This window comes from Vigna umbellata, chromosome 6, assembly GCF_029865625.1.
Source record: "Vigna umbellata cultivar VRB3 chromosome 6, Vumbellata_1.0, whole genome shotgun sequence".
Lineage (NCBI taxonomy): Eukaryota > Viridiplantae > Streptophyta > Magnoliopsida > Fabales > Fabaceae > Vigna > Vigna umbellata.
The window spans coordinates 12090458-12114110 of NC_142170.1; the positions used below are offsets into that span (position 1 = coordinate 12090458).

The 23653-nt window shown below is 32.0% G+C and overlaps 3 protein-coding genes across 6 annotated transcripts; 2 read left to right on the plus strand and 1 right to left on the minus strand.

The window, feature by feature from the left end:
• The first annotated feature begins 620 nt into the window (after positions 1-620).
• Positions 621-3912, plus strand: LOC124844312 (putative serine/threonine-protein kinase PBL5). Of its 2 annotated transcripts, none has more exons than XM_088092899.1 (5): positions 621-1024; positions 1579-1832; positions 2087-2276; positions 2396-2787; positions 3276-3912. In XM_088092899.1, exons 1-5 carry the CDS (start codon positions 919-921, stop codon positions 3732-3734), a joined length of 1401 nt encoding a protein of 466 aa, XP_087949025.1. In that variant the 5' UTR covers positions 621-918; the 3' UTR covers positions 3735-3912. The 2 variants fall into 2 exon arrangements, with proteins under 2 accessions (XP_087949025.1, XP_047177183.1); XM_047321227.2 differs by having other exon boundaries at positions 621-997.
• A 2368-nt stretch (positions 3913-6280) lies between these two features.
• LOC124830807 (uncharacterized) lies at positions 6281-8703 on the minus strand. The gene is made up of 3 exons (XM_047304638.2): positions 7672-8703; positions 6966-7508; positions 6281-6385 (listed from the first exon to the last, which is right to left on the minus strand). Exons 1-3 carry the CDS (start codon positions 8701-8703, stop codon positions 6281-6283), a joined length of 1680 nt encoding a protein of 559 aa, XP_047160594.2.
• A 2481-nt stretch (positions 8704-11184) lies between these two features.
• Positions 11185-23410, plus strand: PHOT1 (phototropin 1). Of its 3 annotated transcripts, none has more exons than XM_088092929.1 (24): positions 11189-11593; positions 12380-13065; positions 13332-13514; positions 14307-14398; positions 15858-16179; positions 16678-16897; positions 17017-17087; positions 17252-17358; positions 17729-17778; positions 17934-18038; positions 18281-18340; positions 18428-18517; positions 18773-18849; positions 19168-19252; positions 19591-19671; positions 19934-20037; positions 20626-20675; positions 20978-21084; positions 21200-21331; positions 21624-21675; positions 22147-22259; positions 22534-22674; positions 22882-22977; positions 23053-23410. In XM_088092929.1, exons 2-23 carry the CDS (start codon positions 12452-12454, stop codon positions 22972-22974), a joined length of 2949 nt encoding a protein of 982 aa, XP_087949055.1. In that variant the 5' UTR covers positions 11189-11593; positions 12380-12451; the 3' UTR covers positions 22975-22977; positions 23053-23410. The 3 variants fall into 3 exon arrangements, with proteins under 3 accessions (XP_087949056.1, XP_087949055.1, XP_047160593.1); XM_047304637.2 differs by having other exon boundaries at positions 12383-13065; XM_088092930.1 differs by lacking the exons at positions 22147-22259; positions 22882-22977; positions 23053-23410 and having other exon boundaries at positions 11185-11593; positions 12383-13065.
• The last annotated feature ends 243 nt before the right edge of the window (positions 23411-23653 follow it).

A 23653-nucleotide genomic window follows, 5' to 3' on the forward strand; every position in this document is an offset into this window, starting at 1 on the left:
TATTATTATATTATAAAATTAAATATAAATTTATAATTTTATTGTAAGTAATTTTTATGTATTTTATAGATAAAGTCTTAATTAAAAAATGGTTAAGTTAAAAAAATAGTCAAATTAAAAAACAGTTAAATATAAATAAATGATCATTTAAAATATAATATTAATAAAATAATTATTTTAATTTTAAAAGAAATTATTTAAATAATAAAATTAAAAACAAATAAGAATTCTTTATACATAGATATACATAATAATAATAATAATAATAATAGTAGTATTGTTATTATTATTATTATGAGATCACATTTTTCCAATAAAAAATGTTACATCTGTTAGAAAGATAGGTTTTACATTTAATAATAATTATATTTAAAAATCATAATAAATATAAGGAGAATGTCTATAAATAATTTATTTGATAGTTAAAAGTAGATTGAGATGAAAATAGTTAGAAATTGGGAAGTTGTAAGGGCCAGACACACATGTTGAATGTTGACCAAGACAATAAATGTTCATACTAAATATGTCAACAGTTAACACCGATGAGCAGAGAAGGTGTCATGTTTTTATAGTGAACCAAACTGAAGTACCAAACAGGCCTTTGAGATTACAATCTTTTGCAAACCTTTTAAGGGACGAAAATACCCTTTATTTTTTCTCATGGCTTCTTTTAATCCGTAACACTTTCTCATTTTTCTTCTACAACCCGTGTAGTGTTCACATAGTTCTACCCAGAATATATATATAAATATATATTTAAGCACCCAGAAAATGGCCACAACACAAAGTTAAGATCCTCTTTCTCTTTCTCTTTCTTTTTCATACACACTTCGTGATACTCCTTTTTCATGTTTAGGGACTCCGTTCTTGGCTTTGTCTGGTTCAAGCCTTGAACGGAGGGAAAACGGAAAAAAAAACATGGGTTGCTTTAGTTGCACAGGCAAACCAAGCAAAAAATCCAACAACGTTAATCGCACCCAGAAGCACATTGCTGCTGGTAAACTTTACAAACGGATTGCAACACGTTAATCTTTTCATGCATTAAGGAACAGGTTCATCTGTTATTTGTCGTCGCATTTTAATTTTTCGTTAATCAAAAAACAAATAAAATTTGGACTTGGGTTTGTCGTGAATTAATCCGGGGTCTGTCTTTTGTATATTTGTGTTTTTTTTTTCATTCTAGAATAAAAAAATTCTTGTTTGGTTTCGACGTATGGAAGAAAGAATTTGAAACTGGTTTCTGTTTGATTTGTTTGATATTGAAATTTGCTTTGTTGGTTTCTTGAAATTTCAGAGTGAGATTTAGATGTGGATGATATAAATATAAACTCTCTAATTGTTCGTCGTTCCATGAACCATAAACGTGGTTTTTTTTTTTTTAAATTTTGTGTTTGTTGATTGAATGGTGCGATCATAATCCAATCATTTGGTTTTACCTTTCCTTTTTGAATTTTAACAGCGATAGGTTTTTATCATCTGTGGTATCCTTAGATGAATCTATGCATAATTTTGTTTGATCTCTGACCTTCACGTGATGTTGATTTTGTATATGCACGTGTGCGCTCAATTTTTTCGTAGTTGTCAAAATTAATTTGAAAGTGAATGGTAAAAGTGAAGATAATCATCATCGAAAGCCTGATCAGCTATCTGTGGACGTGAAGAATTTGAATTTACAAGAGGTTTCTGATGAGGTAAACGTTAGAAGTTACCGAGCACAGACATTTACTTTTGACGAGCTTGCAGCTGCAACAAGGAAATTTAGGTCAGATTGCTTTCTGGGCGAAGGAGGGTTTGGCAAGGTTTATAAGGGGTGCATAGAGAAATTAAATCAGGTACGCAACCAAAATTGTCTTACAATGTTTATGCAACTTTTGTATGACATCACTCTACTTTCATAGTATTTGATAGATACTCATTTTTTTATGTTTTAAAATATATTTAAAACTTTTTAAATATATTTAAAACTTTTTAAATATATTTTGAGAGTACAGAATAGAACAATAAAAAAAACCAGCAAATCATTTGGACTGAGTTTTATATGGTAATAAAGGTTTGGTGATATTGAGGTTTGTTTTTGTCTGCATAGGTTGTGGCAGTAAAGCAACTAGACCCTTATGGGCATCAAGGAATTAGGGAATTTGTTGTTGAAGTATTGACATTGAGTTTGGCAGATCACCCTAATTTGGTAAAGTTAATTGGGTTTTGTGCTGAGGGAGAGCAGAGGCTATTGGTTTATGAGTACATGCCATTGGGATCTTTGGAGAAGCGTTTGCAGGGTATATAGATATATATTTTTCTATCCTATTATCTTAATTTTCTTCAGCTAGAACAAAATGTGTGGGGAAGATTTTCTCTGACCTTGGTTTATAACTTGTTATTTTGTTGATTTTGTCAGATCTTCCACGTAGCAGAAAAGCACTTGATTGGAACACGAGAATAAAAATTGCAGCTGGTGCAGCTAGAGGGTTAGAGTATTTGCATGATAAAATGAAGCCTCCTGTCATCTACCGTGATTTGAAGTGCTCCAATATTTTATTAGGTGAGGATTATCATCCCAAGTTATCAGATTTTGGGTTGGCAAAAGTAGGACCAAGTGGTGATAAGACCCACGTTTCAACAAGAGTTATGGGAACATATGGGTATTGTGCACCAGATTATGCAATGACGGGTCAATTGACGTTCAAGTCTGACATTTATAGCTTTGGAGTTGTTCTTTTGGAGATCATCACAGGCAGAAAGGCCATTGACCACATGAAACCTCCTAAAGAACAAAATCTTGTTGCATGGGTATGTCAATATGGTCTTTCATCCCACTTTCTTCAGAATGTTGCTACACGTCTACTTATAATTCATTTAATAAACTTTGATACTAGTTAAGATTTTCACCATAAGAAAGTTGGAAGCTTTGATTTGCCCATCTCTTGCAAGAAGGTGCTTACTAAATACAGATTAAGATAGGTTAAAGTTGCTTCCTTAAGATGATTGAATATGTTGTTGGAATATTTTTTTCTGGGATAAATAGGAGAGATTGATACCTTTGAGTTATGAGTTGTCTTAACCGTCTCCTCCCAAGGGAGTTAGGTTTTATGGCACATGTTTCTTATATACTATTCAATTTTTCATTTTTATCAGATGTAGGACTTTCAACTCATGTTCTTAACATAAGAAAATGTCAATATTGATGTTGGTGAAGAGAACTTTTTGTTTTTAAGGTTGTTAATGCATTGTCTTCCAAAATCACTAGCTTATAATGCTTTGTATATGTTTTATTACAGGCAAAACCTTTGTTCAAAGACAGAAAAAGATTCTGTGAGATGGTTGACCCATTGCTTGAAGGTCGGTATCCAGTAAGAGGTTTGTACCAAGTTCTTGCTATTGCTGCCATGTGTGTTCAAGAACAACCTAGTATGCGGCCTGTCATAGCTGATGTGGTTACAGCTCTAAATTACCTTGAATCCCAGAAATACGATCCCCAAGTTCATCTAATTCAAAGCTCTAGAAATGGTTACTATTCCTCAAGAGCAAGAAGCCAAAATCGTAGAGCAGCTGGCTATGGCTCTGAGCCAAGACCGTGCAAAGTTGGTCATAAACTACTTGTCAGTGATGGCAATAGTAGTAGTGGTTCGGAGTCAGAAAGCTATATAAAAGGTCTATCTTCTCCAAGAACACGAAGTGAAGGACATCAACATTTTTATAGAAATAATGATTCCGGGACAGACAGTTCTGCAGATTAGAAAAGTGCCTCGTCTTTTGACATTCATACTGTAAAATGCTTAGCTATCAAATAACAAGTTATTTGCTTTTGGCTCCTCTGCTGTACATTTGAGCTGGCTTTTTTTCTACCAGGACGGATTCCTCTTCTAGAGTTGTAGTTGATTCATCTCTTAGAATTTATCCTCTGCTACACTAATACACTTTTTTTCTCTTAAATGATAACTTCAGTTCATTGGCCATTATTATCTGCATACTCTATATCTTATGCTTTTATAGATGCAAGGTACTGTCATTGCAATGGGCAGGCTCAACAGATATAGGATTATAGTTTATGGTTAGACTATAAAAATGTGTTAGGAATTGGATTTTAAGCCTCATTCAATCATTCAAAACTAGTTTGTAGGATAAAATTTGCAGTCAATTATATTATCACTAGTCAAGATTTTTAACAATTAATCATTTTCTGTTAGCTGAATGTTCTATTGTTACATGTGTATCATTTATTATTCTTATTTTCATATATAAAGATGTAAAATCGAATGCACTTGATCTTTTCATCTTTATTACTTAGTGAAATGAAATAAGCATGCTTAGATAGATGCCTCTGTATTAATATTTTTCCTTAAGCTATTAACCCTTGTATGAGTGTGTATTAATTCATTTCAGAAAACAAACAGCGGTGATGAATAGTAACTGGGATGAGTAGCACTTTTTAACCAGTGGTTGTATGTGAAAAAATTACTTGAATTACTTTTAACCATGTTAGTGATAGTTAGGCTCTTTATTACTGCCATCAATGTGTTATTAATCTTCCTCTAAATCATTAACTATAAAAGTAAAAGTTTTGCTTTGACCTTAATTTTGTGTCACAACCCTCTTCTTTTTCTCTCTAAATTTACTTTTGTCCTCCGTCTTCAAGGGAATCTGCTCTGTAGCCACATGTTTGTTAAAGGTATGTGGCCTCCACCATAAGCCTTTAGGGTTTAGGAGAATAGGAAATTAGATGCGAAAGAAATAAGAAAAAGAGGTGCAACAGATATATAGTGACAAAGATGCGGTCAACCATGAATGATCAACGAGAGAAAGAGTCTTTTGAACCAATGGTCTGCGAAGGTGGGTCAGGGGAATCGGAACCATTTTGGCCAAAGAAAATAATATAGGTTAAGCCTCCGCTATGGATTTCAACACTTTTTGTACATTTATTTCTTTTTCAATTAATTTTTGTATTATGTATGGAAAATATTTTTTAACAATTTTTTTATAATTACTTACGTAATTTGTGATTATATAAACCAATAAAATAATGACACATAATTTATTTTTAATATTTTTTTTAATCTCGGTTCAAATTATGATAAATTGGTCTTCTTAGTTCAACAAGATTCAATCTCACTATTGGATGTTTTTAAAATTAATTTATATTTTATTAAATTAAGTTTAATTAAAACTTAATTTTAATTTATATTATATTATATTTTTAATTTTTTTTATAATTTTGTTTTAAAAATTTATAAATATTTTCTTTTGAATATCTACAATCATTTATATATATTTACGATTTTTAAATGCTCACATATATATTTTTAAACAGAAATCCAATATATGAGTAACTAATATATTTCTTTTATTACAAATATAATATTGGATAGACATTCGATCAAATATATTGTCATCCTTAAATTTAGTATCTATTGAATTGGATTTTATAATCAATAAGAATATAATTAGGATATTACAAATTTTATCAGTTTCACTTTAAAATGTTATTTATTGTGCCAAAAACTTAATGATAGTACGCGTTATATGTTTATATTTAAATACGCCGATATATTGGTTAAAAGATTAATTTGGATTACTCATAGCATTTCTTTTTTCTTTTTGGGTTGAATGGACTTTTAAATATACATACGTGTGAAATTTGAATTATATGAAATTTCAAGATGAATGTCTAAAATCTGAATTGAAGTATTTATAAATTTGGTGAGATTATAAAAGAAAATAACTTCTAATTTAATAAAATGTATTTTTTCATGGTATTGCTTTTTGATATGCTCCTATTCTATATTTATAAGTTACAATCTAATTTGAATTTTAATATCCAAAAGTATGATGTATAGCCTTATTTGATTTAAATAATTAAGCTCATTTTTGTTTTTTAACAGACAATATAAAATGTCATGTTATTCTATTTTAGGTTAATATTTAAATATTTTTTATAATTACAATGCAAGTAAAAAGTAAATATACAAGCAATTTGAAATTGAAGAGTTATAATATTGTGCTTTTAACATTTGAAAAGAATACTGAACATGCTATATTACATTTAGCTACAAAGTGCTAAAATGTTTCATATAATAATGTACATATAGAAAAATAAATAAAACAATGCATAAGATGACAAAAGTTTTATAGTGTTAATTGGGTAGTTTGGTGTAACTAAAGACTAAAAATTAGAAACATGTTTTAAGGTTTAATCATCTTCTTCTATACTTATTTATTTTTGTGTAACTTGAAGTGTATTAAAAATAAGAATGAGAAAAGAGAAAACATTGTAAGGGTTCACATGCTACAATTCAGTGACTTCGCCCTCTTGACAACTGCCCACCCATAAGTATAGAGTAGTTGCTTTCTTCTGTGGCGATAATATTCTACAACAATCCCTTCTTGGTGACTACAAAACAAGGAAATCTAATTAGTTATTAAAATAATACAAATTTGCTTTCTTATCTTTTTATTTTCGGATTGATCTTTAAGATTTCACGTGTGAGTGTGTATGTGTGAATATACGGTGAATATATTTTTAAATTTTAAAAAATAAATATAGTCAATTATTTGATTTTAGGGTTAAATATGTTTTTAGTCCATAAATTATTGGCCGTTTCTGGTTTTCGTCCCTCTTTCAAAGTAAGGTACAATTTGGTCCTCATTGTTTTCGAAACGTTCATTTTAGTCTTCGAAAACTAACACCGTTTAAAAATTTGGTCCTCATTTAGTCAACAAAATGAGGACTAAAACGAACGTTTCGAAAAGAATGAGGAACAAATTATACCTTACTTTGAAAGAGGGACGAAAACCAGAAACGACCAATAGTTTAGGGACTAAAAACATATTTAACCCTTGATTTTATTGAATTAAAAGTACTATATGTATTGTTTTTTAAATTTGAGAGTTAAAATGTATTAAAATTTGAAAGAGACCCATTCCAACTTTAAATATACGTTTAAATTGTATATAAATTTATGAATGTGTACCTTTTTCCAGCGTAAGGGATCTGGTTTTTTCGTTACTACAACAGAGGTTATTTTTTCTGGTGAATTCATTCTCCATCGGCAGAAAGGGGGTTTGGATTTGTCATGATTATAAACACCAATAACTTGTTTTGTGGTGGAATCGAAATGAGTGTTGGTCATGTAGTAAACAAAGGGTTTCTGACAAGGGTGTCTGGCAACAGGCCTTGTGTTGAAAGCATATGCAGTGTAATCGGCTCTTCTATACCAGTTCAGAAAGGTTCTCGATGGCATCTCCATTTCTCTAGGGGACAATACTCCCCTTAGGATTTGAACCACATACCCCCACGAAACAGATATTGACCAATAATTATGTCTGTCATAACATATTGATTGTTGCATTATGCTGCCTGAGTCCTCATTCACTGATTTCATCAGGTGTTTTAAGGCTGATACTCTTGTCATCCTTGGGAATATCGGTTGCACTACATCAAGGTGGTGTAGTGATACAAGTGGTGCCACTGGATGTGCCCCTAAAAGCCCTAACAGGTCTCCATACACATCATACTGCACGACCAAAATGAAATAAATCATAGTAATATTATGATCAGAATTATGACGTTTATTTAATTGAGTGTATAGATATAACAACCAGAAGAATATTGTTATATGGTGTTTGGTATAATGGGAATATATACATGTTAAAATATGTGTCAACATCATTCGTTACCTGATGAAAGCCAGCTTCCTTTGTTAGAGGCACACCTAGCTCGGCCATGCAAGCTTGAATTCTATCATCACTACCATACAAAGCAGGGTATCGTTGAATGCAACGATCTTGCATCTTTGCTAATTCTTGGGCAAGTGGGTAGCTTATGGCAAATCCTCCACCACCATATGCCATGGCATATGAGAAATGCATGTTCTGAACATGACTTTCGGATGAGCTTCCAATATAATAAAAGTGATTATGGTTGTATTTAGAAAGAATTCTAACCACATTATCAACCATAAACACGGTGTCATCATCGCCCATCACGAACCATCTCACATCCTTCATCCCAAGTTTCAATGTCTCTGTCACCACCCTTGATATCCTTAAAGCTGATCTTTGTCCTTGACGATTTGTATACCTAAACTTTGAAGTGTCCCCAGAGATATGAATGTTGGGTAAGCCCTCATTTTTTTGAGTTTTCACTTTCTGATCTAGCCACACTACTCCTCTTGTTTTGTTAGGCCTCCACCATATCTTAATGTACTCTTTTCTGATGTGCCATAGATTTGATGAACCAGCTATCCCAAAAACGATGTGTTTAACCTCGGTTTCTTGTCTCCCAGACATTTGTTTCGGAGTTAATCTAACTACCACGGGAGAATTATTTCCATAATCCTCTTCTTTCTTTGTTTCTTCTGCATGAGCTTCGACTTCAGCTTCAACTTCACCACCACCACCATCATCGTCATCACCATCATTAACCTCTCTTGGTCTTGGTAGTTTATCTACTAATGGTTTTTTCTTTTCATCGCCTTCATCGGTATCCATGGTTTCTGAGGAATTATCGTTGTGAGTATTTATCTGAAAGTTTTCTTTGGTGGCTTCCTTTAAATTGGTGGTGGGAGTGGTGCAGTCATCTTGATCATTGTGGAAAAGGATGATGTTGGAAGAATAAAGGGTGTAGAGAACAATGGTGATCAAGATCAACCACGTGAAGATGCTTTTGGAGCTTGTCTGGAGCATGCGTTGATGGGAAGAAGAGTACATAATTTTGTTAGTATGAGATTTTCAATTTCCTTTCAGATTGTAGGTGGTTGAGGGAAGGACTTTCAAGCTCAGAATTGTTCGGATCATAGAAACATAAACAAGGCATCATTCTTACTATTTTATCTTAATTAGTGCTTTCTAAGTGAAATTTGTTATGGTAAGAACCGAAGTTGAATGCGATTTTAATGCATGTTTAGTTGACAATTGCATTATTGGTTAAGTTCTTTATCATTATTTCCCCCTATATTAGTTTCATCTAGTGAGGTTTATTGAGTTTAAATTGAGTAACTAAACATTAAAAGAATAAAATCAAATAGCTTGTCTATTTTTTATATAGAAAAAGTAACTTAATTGTTAAAGCACAAACACAAAAATAATACTTTTATAAACTAATAATTTAATATGTTCATGAACTTATTCATTATTGGAATTTTTTTCGTTGTAAAATAATAATGAAATGTAACTTTAGTGTGTATGATAATTAGTATAATATAACAATAATTTTAGCATTTAAAGACATTACTTATTGTATAATATGGTAAGTAACATTATATAAAATTATAAAAAAACAGTTAGGTAAATGTTTTAAAAATATTACATGACAGATGGAAAAAAAATTATATACATATATATATATATATATATATATATATATATATATATATATATATATATTACATATTTATCACATATGACTTATTATATTTTAAAAATATTTTAGAATTATCTTTTTAAAGGAAGAAATGAACATTAACCCCCACAGATGTATTGATAAGTGTTTGGTTTAATATTTCAAGCTTCCATTTTTTGAATATAAATACTCATATATATTAAATTTTCATAATTAATGTCAAGTTTCTTGAACATATCTTAAGTTCTGGAAGTAGTTTTTTCTTATACAAGTTACTTCAAAGCAATTTAATCAATATATATTAAATTTACTTTAGTTAAGATACGTTGAATGTAATGACTGTTATATAATGATGTTGAGATTCTTTTGCATTAGAATTCAGTGAAATATGAATTGAATATATATGAGTTTTCGATTGAATTGAATTTGAACCTATACTTCAAATTGTTTTGTTTCGTCATAAAATATACAGACTTTTTATGAATATTAGAATTATGATGTCAAAATATCTGTCATAATATATTCATTTTATTTGTTATAATATGTCTTTTCTACATTACTGATGAAAAAGGCATGATTTTTCTATAATACAACTAATATAAATTTCTCTTAGATCCTATTGGTACGTATATTTGGTCCACGTGGGTGGTATCTCTTACCTATATATATTTCAATTTATTGGAGTCAACAAGGGTGGCATTGATATTACAGGGTGACGGGGCCACCACGTAAAAAAGGGATAATGTAAACATCTTCTCAGTTAGATGAATTAGGAAGAATAAGTACAGGGTGAAATGATGGTGAAGGATAGGTATATAACAGACACAATTAACCCAAAGAGAACCCATTATTCTGAATGGTAAATGGTGAAAGCGATTATTGCTATGCTAAGGACACAACCTCTTAACCTTAATGGACATATACGTATGTAGCTGTAGTCTCACCTAAATGGGACCAACCTGATAAGATTATTCTACCAAAGTTGGCATTGCAAAAATTACTTTTTATAGTAAACTTTTATATTGATATAATATAAAGAAACAAATAGAATATATATAAGTCCAATTTATATATTTATAGAATTGATATTACTCAAATTCAAAATTTAAATAATTGTTTTTTTTTTATAATGAACTCTTTTATAGAAACAAATTGAACTTAAATTTTTCAAGTACATAGAAAAAAATAAACTTTCTTGTTTTTGATCTGTTAATTTATTTATCTGCATGTGAGCAGAGGGTTTTCTCGAGAGACCCACCAAACAAATTGTAAATGCAAAATAGTTTTGGAAGTGCAATGATAGCCAACAGATTTAGGTGCGATCTCTAAATTCTAGCTAAGAAGAAAAGAAAATATATATCGAACTACCTATCACTACTACTTTTCTTTCCACGACATGCATTTCTGTTTCTTGAACTCACAGAATGATTAGGACACAGCTACCAACTGATTAAATTATGGCCTTATGAATTTGATGGTCAGGACTACTTCAATCGCTTCTTGTCACTAATTATGGAGTAGCCAACCACGTCAAAGAAGGAATTAGGGAAACGTCAAATCTCCATTTCCATCTACTTTACAGGGAAATTATTTCCTTTTTTCGATTATTGATGACAATTTGTGGTGGTGAAGTACATCGTCCAGCATCGACCAACATGGCATCACGTGTCCACTTTCCGTGCCTGTCATTTTGGTGGGTGGGGTGGGGTTGCAAGGTGTTAAGATCCAAGCACACCACTTCTCGTCAATCATATACTTAATTATTTTCACAATATCCACGTATTCCTAGATATTTATTCATTCATTTTTAGGTTGTCTCTTTTTGTTTTTATCCTTTGCCATAATTTAACCATCGCAGACACACACGCACAAAGTCTTTCCCTACAAACAAAGCGGTCGGGAGAACATGCAAAACCAACGTGCCTGACTGAGATACAGAACACTACCAACAAATTATCCAAAACACCCACTACTCAGGACTTCAAAGTCAAGAGGGTTGTAGGAGCCATGTGAGAAACAGTGCTTGGGTTGTGTGGCCAAACCTTTTTTCACAATGATTTTGGTCCTCTTTTCTGTGTTTTCTTTCACTCATACAAACTATACACTGTTGCTATTCTACAAAAGTCAAGCTCTCATCATTTAACCAGGTGTACTCTAACCATAGTACAACAGAATAGTCCGTCATATCGATCAGAACATAACCAGCTCACTTTTTCGATCTTCCTGATCCGTCAAGCAGAACACGGAACTGGGTTTGAGGTATATGTTTTCTGGTGCCAAACTTGTGCTAATTATACACTCTGCCATGTCCAACCAGATATTTCTAAATGGCATCAGTAGTATAAAACCAGTAAACTCCGAAAACAAAAACTGTTTATAGAAACTATTTAACTGTGAGATTACTTTGCAAATTCTCCTGCTGCTGCTGCTGAGAAGTTTCTATTATTGTTCCAAATATATGCTTGCTTTGCATCTTGAATTTCACTTTCATACTATCATTAATTTTCATCCTAGATAATATGCTTCATTAATTTCGTTTCCCTTACGTGTTGTAAGGCCTAGCCAGAAGCAGTTAACTGCTATTATTGTCATAATATTAGAAAACAACACTGAGGTCCCAATTACAGAAAATTCCACGCCCCTCTTCACACAGGATCTCATTGTCACTGACAAAACTGCCCTTTAAAATTTGCGGGTACTAGAAATTCCTTGCAATGATTTCAACTGCACAAAGAACACAAATTACTTGAATGAACATTTGAAATGACGAAACAAACCCCGCATAAGAAATTATCTGCCCTGCAAGTCTATTCCCAATGTATCACACTACACAACACCATCACTATCCGAAGTCACCATTGCAATTACTGACACACACGACTACCCCAGTATCTTGTTCCCCATATATTTTCAAGTCTTAATCCAATTTAGAACTTCATTTTAGAATGTTTTCCTATAGAACAAAACAATAAGCAAAAAAGGAATGATTTATTTGGTGTCTACATTATTATGAAATTATACAAGTAACAAATTTAAAATTTGTAGCAGAGTTTGGATATATCTATCTATATATATATATAGCAAAGTGGGAAGAGAGAGAGACTTAGGTGGGTAGCGATGGAGCAGTCAGAAAAATCGCCGAAGAAAATATCCTCAGTGAGATCATCATTTCCGAGAGATCCACGTGGCTCACTCGAAGTGTTCAACCCAAACACTTCAACTGCAACGAACTCGCGCGTGCGCTCACAACCGCTTTGGAAACCGTGGACGGAGTCGGAGGAGCCGCGCAATGAAATCACCGCCACGTCGTGGATGGCCATTAATCCGGCGGCGCAAGCAGACGCAGAATGCGACACGGCGGCGCAGAGGGCCGCGGAGTGGGGATTGATGCTCCGAACCGACACTGAGACCGGCAAGCCGCAGGGCGTGGCGGTGAGGAACTCCGGCGGCGAGGAACCCAACGTTGCCAAACTTGCCGCCACTGCTTCGTCTTCCAGGAAGAACTCTCAGAACTCCGCGAGAACCTCCGGCGACTCCTCCTCTGATGGCGGAATCGGCGTCCTGGATGGGATTCCGAGAATTTCGGAGGACGTGATGGGTGCTTTGTCGGCTTTCCAACAAACTTTCGTGGTCTCGGATGCTACCAAACCCGATTACCCGATCCTGTATGCGAGTGGCGGGTTCTTTAAAATGACGGGTTATACGTCGAAGGAAGTTATCGGGAGAAACTGGTAAGCACCTTATTTTTCATGATAATTTAATTCCACTGCAATTCTTCTCGATATATGATCTTACAGTACATTTGTGCAGGCACACCACTTACTTAAAATAATTGATTCCGTACCAAAAATATTATTTTAAGTAAAACTAGTTTTAATTCTTACATTTTAAAAGAATATTCTTTATAATTAGGGAACTAAAATTAAATAAGTGATTCAAAGAAATTCTACGATGAAAAAATTTGTTATAACGATTATTACTGTGGGGTGGGGTGCAGTCGATTTTTACAGGGTGCGGATACTGATCCCAGTGACGTGGCAAAGATAAAGGAAGCATTGGAAGCTGGGAAAATCTACTGTGGAAGGCTATTAAATTACAAGAAGGATGGAACACCTTTCTGGAACCTTCTCACGATTTCCCCGATCAAGGATGAAGATGGCAAGGTCCTCAAGTTTATCGGGTAAGCTAGCTTTGATGTTGTTTAGTTTTGGATTAACATGTGTAATGTTTTGTGGTGTAAGTTTGTGTTGTTGTCACCTTCATCTTAGTTGGTTGGGACCGAAATTGACGAGTCATTAGATTGTTTTGATGGCACACGTGGTGTCTGCGTCACATTTTAAGAAAAAAGACCGTGGGGCGCGAGACCTGCATGCATTTTACCTTCCTTTCTCACCACTCACAGGACCACTCTGCATTTAAAAATTGCCTAATGCGAGGCCTACCCTTAACTGTTATTTATATTATTTTCTGGATTTCAATATTCACGTTAAATAATATATATATATATATATATATATATATATATATAGATAGATAGATAGATAGCTAATTTAATTTAATTGGATTAGATTTAAATTTCACTTTTTATATCTTTTATTATTAAATCATTCATGACTTCTTCCTTCTCCTAGAGTCACTAAACACAATGAATCACTAATTATGTTCCTTCAAAACATTAATTATTTTATTCTAAATCAATTTGAGGGATTAAAATCAGACAGACTGTAGAACTCTTACATAAAACCTTTCAAATTTATTTGTCACAATATATTATTTTATCTTCCATTTTTTTTCTTTTAAAATATAACAATTTACATTTTTTAATAATTATATATGTTAGTTTTAAAAATGAGTTTTGAAGATGAGAGGTGTAAAAAGACAATTTTTCTTTGAAAATCGACGAAGTCATCTTTGTATATTTTGATAGAGGAAGCCATGAAAGTAGTTTTGATGATGGTGAGGGTGATTGCAGGATGCAAGTGGAGGTTAGCAAGCACACGGAAGGGTTGAAGGAGAAGACGCTACGTCCCAATGGATTACCGGAATCCTTGATTCGATACGATGGTATGCTATTTGATACACACATCTTCCATTACAACAAAATATTACTCATCATACTTCAAACATTATTCTATGAAAATAACTTCAACTGATCGAAGTCAATAAACATAACTAACGCAAAAAGATACATCAAGAATCTAACTTCCCTTTCAGAAAATGGCATTGCATTCAAAGAATAAAAATATTTAATTCTATTTTACAAAACCAATTTATAAAATAAAATTCACATAAATATTTTTATTTTAAAAAAATTATATATTATACACATATATACAAATTAAGATGAATATTTAAAATATAACAGATATTTTGAATTACAATTTTTAGAATATTATAGTTTTTCTTGTACATAAAAGCGTCTATTATTATGAAAAAATTATTTGAATGATAAAAAAAATAATATCCAAAAACAAATTAATATTTCAATAGCTTTCACTTTAAAAAAAGTATATGTTTATCTACAGAATACATATTCTTTAAAATAAAATAAAACAATAAAAAATAAGGAAGAGAAAATAATTTACTTTCTCCTTTAGTTTTATATAACAATATTAATCCGGAAAAAATTTAATTTTAATTTTTCTTGAAAACACATTGGCGTTTAAAAAAAATAGAAAGAAAACTAAAAAGAGAATAGAAGTGGAAAAGTAAGCTAAGAAACTATACTAGAATATCAATAGCAATATACTAAAGCATAGGTATTTTCATGATATTTTTATTTCATTTTAAGACACATTATCTTAATTTCATGATATGAGAGGGGTTTTTAAGAAATAAATTCGGTATCTTCTGTAATACATGTTTGCTTCAATTTTTTTTAATTATAAATATGAAATTAATTTTAAATTTAAAAAAAAATTAAGTGAAAAATAGAAAAGTTATAAAAATTATTTATCCGTTAGTCTTGAATTAAAATAATGTGTTAATTACTCAAACATGTTGCGGGAGTAAATTTGTTTTAATGTAAAATAAGACATCAACAAGGAACATCTTAAAATAGACAGTGTTAAAGATGTTCTAACAAATATATTAAGTATGTATCGCATGACTATTTTAATTTTATATAATTCCAAAACCATAGATTTAAATATTTATTAAATTTTTGTTGGATACAATTAATTAATGTAAGATACAATAATATCAATAAAAAATATATACACTTTAAAAAAATGCAGACTTGCATTTGAAGTCAAGAATGACCTATATTATTCTTCAAAAAGTAAATTATGGTACTGCGAGGAAGAGCATATTATTTATTACAGATACACGACGCTTATGAAAGAAACGGACTTTTGACGTACACTACAAACAAAAAATGGTAATAAAGATTCAGCATGCACCAATTTGCAATGTGAAATTTTGAATATGTGATTGACCAGGCCATACAGTGGTAGTTTATAGAATTTTCAGTGTTTAAGTAACAGTTCTAACAGCTGCCGCATTGGATTGCCTTGCATTGCAGCACGCCAGAAAGAGAAAGCTACAAACTCAGTATCTGAGTTGGTGCAGATCATGAAGCGCCCCCGAGCATTGAGTGAATCTGCAAGCAGACCCTCCATCAGAAAATCAGGATTTGCTGAGGAAGAAAAACAGTCACTACAGGAAGAAGAAGAGGAGGAGGAAGAGGAGGAGAAAGAGAAAGCAGAAAAAATATTCAGAAGAAAATCTGAGAGTGGGGTTTCATTTGGACGCAAATCCGAAGGAGGAAATAAAATTTCAATGCAACGAATCAGTGAAGTACCTGAAAATAAACTGAAAAACTCTCAGCGCCGTTCTTTCATGAGGTATATATTGTTATTTTAATTATGTTATTACTCTATGTTTCTATATGCCTAGATAGTAATAACAATATTTTATAATTAATGTTTCAGATAGGAAAATAATGTTTTTGTAAAATAGCTCTTCTTTATATTTTCGTATAACGAGGAACTTCTGTTACTGGCCACATTAGTTTTTTTTTAATGTATAATCCATCCATGATCCTTGATATTGCTGAAAAGAACAAAACTTAAATGTAGTTGTATAAGTACTTTTGATCTAGTTTTTTTTTTTTTTTAATTAGAATTGATATTTCACTTTAGTATTAATCCACGCCATATAACAACACAAAAAATACTTATGAAACTGTATTCGAGTTTAGTCCTGCAAAAAAAGTTAGACAAACGTGGTTGCAATTGCTGTAACAATACTGTTGTTTTCTGAGATTCCAAAAGCTTAAAGTTGTGATTGCCAACAGTTGTTCAAAACCTTCATGCATCCTATAACATATTTGCATGCTACAGGTTCAGGCGGAAAAGTCGGTCCAACGATGAAAGCGTGGAAAATGAAGTTATTGAGGATGTCAGCTCTGATAGTGAGGATGGTGAGAGGCCTGATAGTTTTGACGTAGATGAGAAAGAAAAGCAGAGGGAAAAAAGAAAAGGTCTTGATCTTGCTACCACGCTTGAACGTATTGAGAAAAACTTTGTCATTACTGACCCAAGGCTTCCAGACAATCCAATAGTAAGATTCTCTGAATCATTTGTACAACAGTGAAAAGTGTTTCCCTTCTGCTTTGGATTCTTGTACTGTAGGTAAACATGTGACACTGTAAAGTTTGTACTTGTTTTTTGCTTTTTCAGATCTTTGCATCGGATAGCTTCTTAGAGCTTACAGAATATAGTCGTGAAGAAATCTTGGGAAGGAACTGCAGGTATGCTTTGAAGCAATGTTATTACACGGCAAGTATACTTATGCTATATGGAAGCTGGTGACTCAAATTTAATAATTTTGATTTACCAGCATGAAATGATCAAAAAGTCGTTTTGTAATGTCACAATTCAGTGTGTGTACATAATGTGCTATTTGGCTATTTAGGTTTCTACAAGGACCTGAAACTGATCCAGCAACTGTGAGAAAAATTAGAGAGGCAATTGACAACCAAACAGAAGTTACCGTGCAACTGATTAATTATACAAAGAGTGGTAAGCTTGTTTGATTCTCTCCTAGGAAAACAACTTCCGTAGGCTAATTTCTTATAGATTTGGATTGTAACTATTGTATCTAATTAAGTTTCGAATGATAGGGAATGTTTACTATAAGGTATTCAATATCATACATTTAATTATAAAGAAATAAAACTGCTGTTATCTCTGTTTTTCACGAATAACATATAACTGCACTAGTACTAGTCATTCAAAAAAAAAAAGCTCACAACAGTTGCTGTAAGTTCCTGTTCTAGAATCCTGATTTCCTTTCTTAGCGTACAAAGGATGTGTAGAAATATATTTAACGTGAAGATCAATAATGTTCAATCACTTCTCCACTTATTAAAGATTTCTCTGTTCAACCCAGGGAAGAAGTTCTGGAACCTGTTTCATTTGCAACCTATGCGTGATCAGAAGGTACATCGTATGATAGTCCTCTGAAGATGTTACATCCTTTAGATCTTCGCCTACAAAGTTTGTTTTGGGTAGTAGATCGTATTCTTTTCACCTGTATTTTAACATAACAGAATACGAATGTTAGCTTTTGTCTCTTTTTCTTCTTGGTTTAACAGGGAGAAGTGCAGTATTTTATTGGTGTTCAACTAGATGGTAGTCAACATGTAGAGCCTCTTCAGAACTGCATCGCAGAAGATACTGCAAAGGAGGGAGAACAAATGGTTGGTCCCTACTCAAATTCTTTATACGAGTTCATACGTTATCCCAAGTCATCATCAATGCAAAAAAATCAGGATTTAAATTCTCATTAGTTTTTTTTTTTTTTTTTTTTTACAGTAGGCTTTAAATTTGAAAGTCTATTAAAATAAACCCTATGAATTATGAATTTCCCCGAAACATTTTACATTTATTATGAGCTATTTCTTTTGTGCATATAACAAGTACATTTGAAATCCATCCTCAGGTCAAACAAACTGCTGAAAATGTTGATGTGGCAGTGAGAGATCTTCCGGATGCTAATACGGTAACATCTATTGCTATTAGTTGTCTTTTTCTTCCGAAGACCTTTTGGCTTCAATGGTGAAATGATCACTCTTTTGGTGCTCCCCAGAAACCAGACGATTTATGGACAAATCATTCAAAAGCAGTTCACCCCAAACCTCATAGGAAGGATAACCCTGCATGGAAATCTATCCAGAAGGTACTACTTTCATATTTGAGAATGCGTCGTGTCTATCAGTTTTATGAAATTCCTTTTACACTATACGACTATAAAACACAAACGATGGGCTGACGTGATAAATACTTCATGCTTATTTTATTGAGTTGGTGAACATGCCAAGAAACTAGTAAACTTCCATCTGTATGCCATAGGGTATTTGGACTTTCCTGGTCACTTGAATCAGATGGAATTTATGTTAATTTTTCAAATTGTTCTGTAACCATGTTTTTTCAGGTCCTACAAAGTGGAGAACAAATAGGCTTAAAGCACTTTAGGCCGATTAAACCTTTAGGATCAGGAGATACTGGCAGGTTTTTCCCTTATTCCTCTATTGCATTTCCCTCTTTCACAGTTGTACTGGTACCATGGGGGTAAATTAAGTGTCAGGTATGAAATGAATTGACCACATTTAACTGACTTACCATTTGAAGATTTAGTCATATCTACTGGTGTCATTTCTGTATATATAAAGAAACCTTATAGATTAATTAATCTCTTTTGTTAATCAAAAATTGAAGTCATTAGAATTTCTTTGATGATTTGTATGATAGACAATTTATTTCTGTTCCATTATTTTTCCAAAGCAAGCTTCTCTGGCATTGATATTATTATATGTTATTGGTTTACAGTGTGCATCTGGTGGAGCTAAGAGGAACAGGTCAATGTTTTGCCATGAAGGCTATGGATAAGAGTGTTATGCTCAATCGTAACAAGGTTCTGATATGAATTCTGTGATTAACATAAGTCTGCGTTTAGCTTCTCATTTCTAACTTCTGGATCTATTTACCATGTCCTACCGATATGTTTTCTGTATAAGTAAACATTACATGTTGTATTGGCTTTGTTTTCTTTTCCTTTTGGCATCTAACTTCTATTATGTGAATAAGGATTTCTCAGCATCGCAATACTAGTTCACTTGAGACAGTACACATAGTCGTGTTTCTAATTATCTTAAAGCAACAAAATTATTACTCTAATTGAAATTGTGTAAATATTATAGCAACATTTAACCCTGCTGTTGTAATAGATTGACCTTTGTACACTTTCCACAGGTGCATAGAGCTTGCGCAGAGAGAGAAATTCTTGACAAGCTGGACCACCCTTTTCTACCTGCATTATATGCTTCGTTTCAGGTTAGAAACTTGAATAGTACTTTTACATTAGCATATTGATTATTATTTATCAATTGCGAATAACTGGTAGGAACATTAGGATAACCTATCATAGAGTTAAAATATGTCATATCAATCTTTTGCCATGGATCCTTTGTTTTAGGCATAGTAACGAATTACGTTGTCTTAGCTTGAATTAATGTCTTCATTTCCTGTTACATCTAATCACGAATTGCAGAGTATTAAGGATATTCACGTGATTATTTACTTGATTAACTTGCAGACCAAAACACACGTTTGTTTGATAACTGATTATTGTCCTGGGGGAGAATTATTTATGCTTCTTGACCAGCAACCAACTAAGGTTCTAAAGGAAGACGCCGTGAGGTATACTATACTGCTTCATATTGAATTATACAAATAAGATGATGGAATGAAGAAAATGGGAAAGAGTTTTGATAAAAATGATTTTTACATGTTTACAAGGGTGGGAGGAGCTTTCAAATTGGATTTCGGAAATTATTTCCACAATATGAAAGGGTTTACTTAGAAAAAGATGACCAATTAGTTTGGCCTTTTGTACGATTGGTGTGGTTTGCAAAATTGAATGAGATATAGGACCAAATCCAACTTCACGAGTTCTTGACTAAACCTTTCTTTGGTTCTCACTTCTCCACCTAAATACACCAAAAGGCATATATACATATTGTATGTGATCAAATTTCACTCTGATAGGTTTTAACTCATGGTTCTGATAGTATATTAAGAAATGAATTTTAAGTTTAACTCAATTCTGTAAAACCAATTTGTAACGTGAAGTTTACACCCACTTATATAAAATTGTTTTATCTTTAGTCGACACGGGACTTCCAATAATCTTTAAATTTCAATAAAACAAAGGATTGTTCTTCAAAAGAGTATGCTACTTGTGTTTCAATACTTTTCTTCAACTGACATTAAGTTTAATATTTTTAGATTTTATGCAGCTGAGGTAGTGATTGCATTGGAGTATCTTCACTGCCAAGGTAGGCTCTTATTCGCCTTATATTCACGTATATAGTATATAGCATCATGATAACCATTGTTGTCTTCTTTTCTAATTTTTTAAACTGTCTTGTAACTTAAGAGATATTTAGTAACAAAATATTTCAGAATCACATGGATGAACTTATCTTACTGCAATATTATTATTTTTCATTTCATTACATTAAGTGTCATAGGGTGACGTACTCAAATTTCTTTCCATGAAAGAAATCTTGCCAGTTAAACAAGACACTTGCTCATTAGAACAAAGTTTAACATGACATTGTTTGGTGAGTATTTACAGGGATAATATATCGAGATTTGAAGCCTGAAAATGTGTTAATCCAGAGCAATGGGCATGTGTCCCTAACAGACTTTGATTTGTCATGTTTAACTTCTAGTAAGCCACAGGTATATCAGAGACAAGGACTTGATAATGTATTTTAATTAGAAACAATACTTTTTTAAGTTTAATTCATGCATCTGAAACAGTTTTATATTTTTACTTATGTCTGTCTCTTTGCAGCTTATAATTCCAGCTTCCAATTCAAAAAAGAAGAAGAAGAAGAAACAGAAAAGTCAGGAGGTTCCAATGTTTATGGCTGAACCAATGAGAGCATCAAATTCTTTTGTTGGCACAGAAGAGTACATAGCCCCGGTTTGTTATTACTCCACTTTTTTATATTATTTAGTACCAAAAACTATGGTTCAATATATGCTTGATTCAAATACATCATTTTGTGTTGAATGTACTTTATTATTATAGATACCATGTATTTGCACATATAGTCAATTCTTCGCATTTTGTTTAGAAAAAGCTTTATTGGACATAGTAGTAAAACTTTTTTCTGACATTCAGGTTATGTTATTGTTATTCATACAATTTCAACTTTGGAAATTTTTTATGCATTATTTAGATTTTATTGTAACTGATAGTTCAACTTGTGCAGGAAATTATAACTGGTTCTGGTCACACTAGTGCTGTTGATTGGTGGGCGCTAGGTAATTTTGATATTTAAAAAAACAACTGTGAATCAAAATAAGTATCTAACATTAGAAAAAGTTAACCAAAGACGGTTTTAATACATTTTACATTTAGTCCCTTATAATGTTCCTTATATAAGTGTTAAGTCAGTTTTTATGCATATATGTATGTTGTTAGATCTCTATTATTTTCAAAAAAAAATTTAACTGCCTTTCTGTTGATTAACAAGTCAAGCATAACTGATTTAATTTAATGATATGAAGGTTAAAAATAATGGAATTGAATAGTTATGAAATATTCACTCAAAAGCAACCATATCCCATGTTAAAGTATTGTGATTAATTGAAACCATCACCAACGTCATAACGTGTATGACGCTTTTTCAGTAAGGACAACACTCAGAGGAGCATAGATTATAGACATATTTAAACCAAATTTAAACTATATCACATAATTCACACTGCTTAACTTCAAAATCCTTTTTTTAGGCATTCTTATATATGAAATGCTCTATGGATATACTCCATTCCGAGGGAAAACAAGACAAAAAACGTTTGCAAATATTCTTCACAAGGATCTTAAATTTCCCAAAAGTAAACCGGTAAGTGTTCTCCTTAGCTAGATTTCAATTGTGATCTAATTGGGAAATGCAACTTTAAACTCTGATAACATTTATCAAAAAAATGATTAATAATGATGCTTGTATATTCAAATGCCTCTAATTACAGGATAAGTCATACTGACATAAAAGTCTAATAAAACCTTATGCCACCGTTGATGAGTTTGGTGTTAATTGCATCATGCTGAATTTGCACTCTGTGAACACAAATGGAATGTGAGAATATTGTTTTAACATGCAATAAGTGTTGATGCAGGTTAGTCTCCAGGGAAAGCAGCTAATTTATTGGTTATTGCAGAGAGATCCCAAAGACAGATTGGGGTCACGTGAAGGAGCAAATCAAATTAAACGTCATCCTTTCTTCAAAGGTGTAAATTGGGCACTGGTTCGTTGCATGGTAACATACTAATTCAACTTTCAATATAACTTAAATATATTTCTTTAGCTTTTCTCTTGTTAAAGTCAAAGCTTCATCTTAGTAATTTTTGTTAATCTTCAATGTAAGTTCTTAATTAGCGGATATAACATCAAAAGTATTTAAGAAACTGCATCTAATTATGACACTTGCTTCAACATCTAGTTAAACTTGTGATTATCTTATCAGAAACCTCCTGAACTTGATGCTCCTCTCTTACCGAAAACTGAAGAAGAAAAAGAAGACAAAGATATGGAGGATTTACAGACAAATGTTTTCTGAAAGGTAATGTCTTCAACCTTTTTTGTGTATATGTTGAGGTTATACTTCATTCTATTCACTGTATGTTGTGGCCTGTAGGATTAGGAAGATGAAGTTATATATGATATGGCATTCAAGAAATGATGAGTTCTTTGCGATTTTGAACAATTAAAGGAATTCAATCCCTCCTTTCAGTGGTCCAAAGTTTGATCATGATCATTGAGATTTACCAATGGAAGATCTAAAATTAATGTAATTTTATTAGATTTAAGCTGTTTGACCTTCCATCAAGGGATGGATTAGGATCTGAAACCATCAAGCAAATTATATTAGTCTAGTCTAGTGTGGAAATTTGTGTATATTTTAAGAATAATTTAAAACATGCATTGTAACATAATAATAAATATGTATTGTTGAATTATTTTTTGAAAAAAAAAAGTAGTGTGACTCTTGTATATCTGAATGATCTTTTTATTTTTATTTTTATTTTTATTTTAAAGTTAGCATAACTATTAAAAGTTCTTCAAAATAAAAGTGAATGCAGAGAAAAAAGAGTATGTGTTTATTAATAGTGAATACATAACATTATATTATAAAACCAAACAACTATCACTTATACGTTTATTAACAGATACCTAAGTTATAATTTAATCACTACGTATTAAATAGTTTCTTCTTTTAAAATGTTGTGTTAATTTAT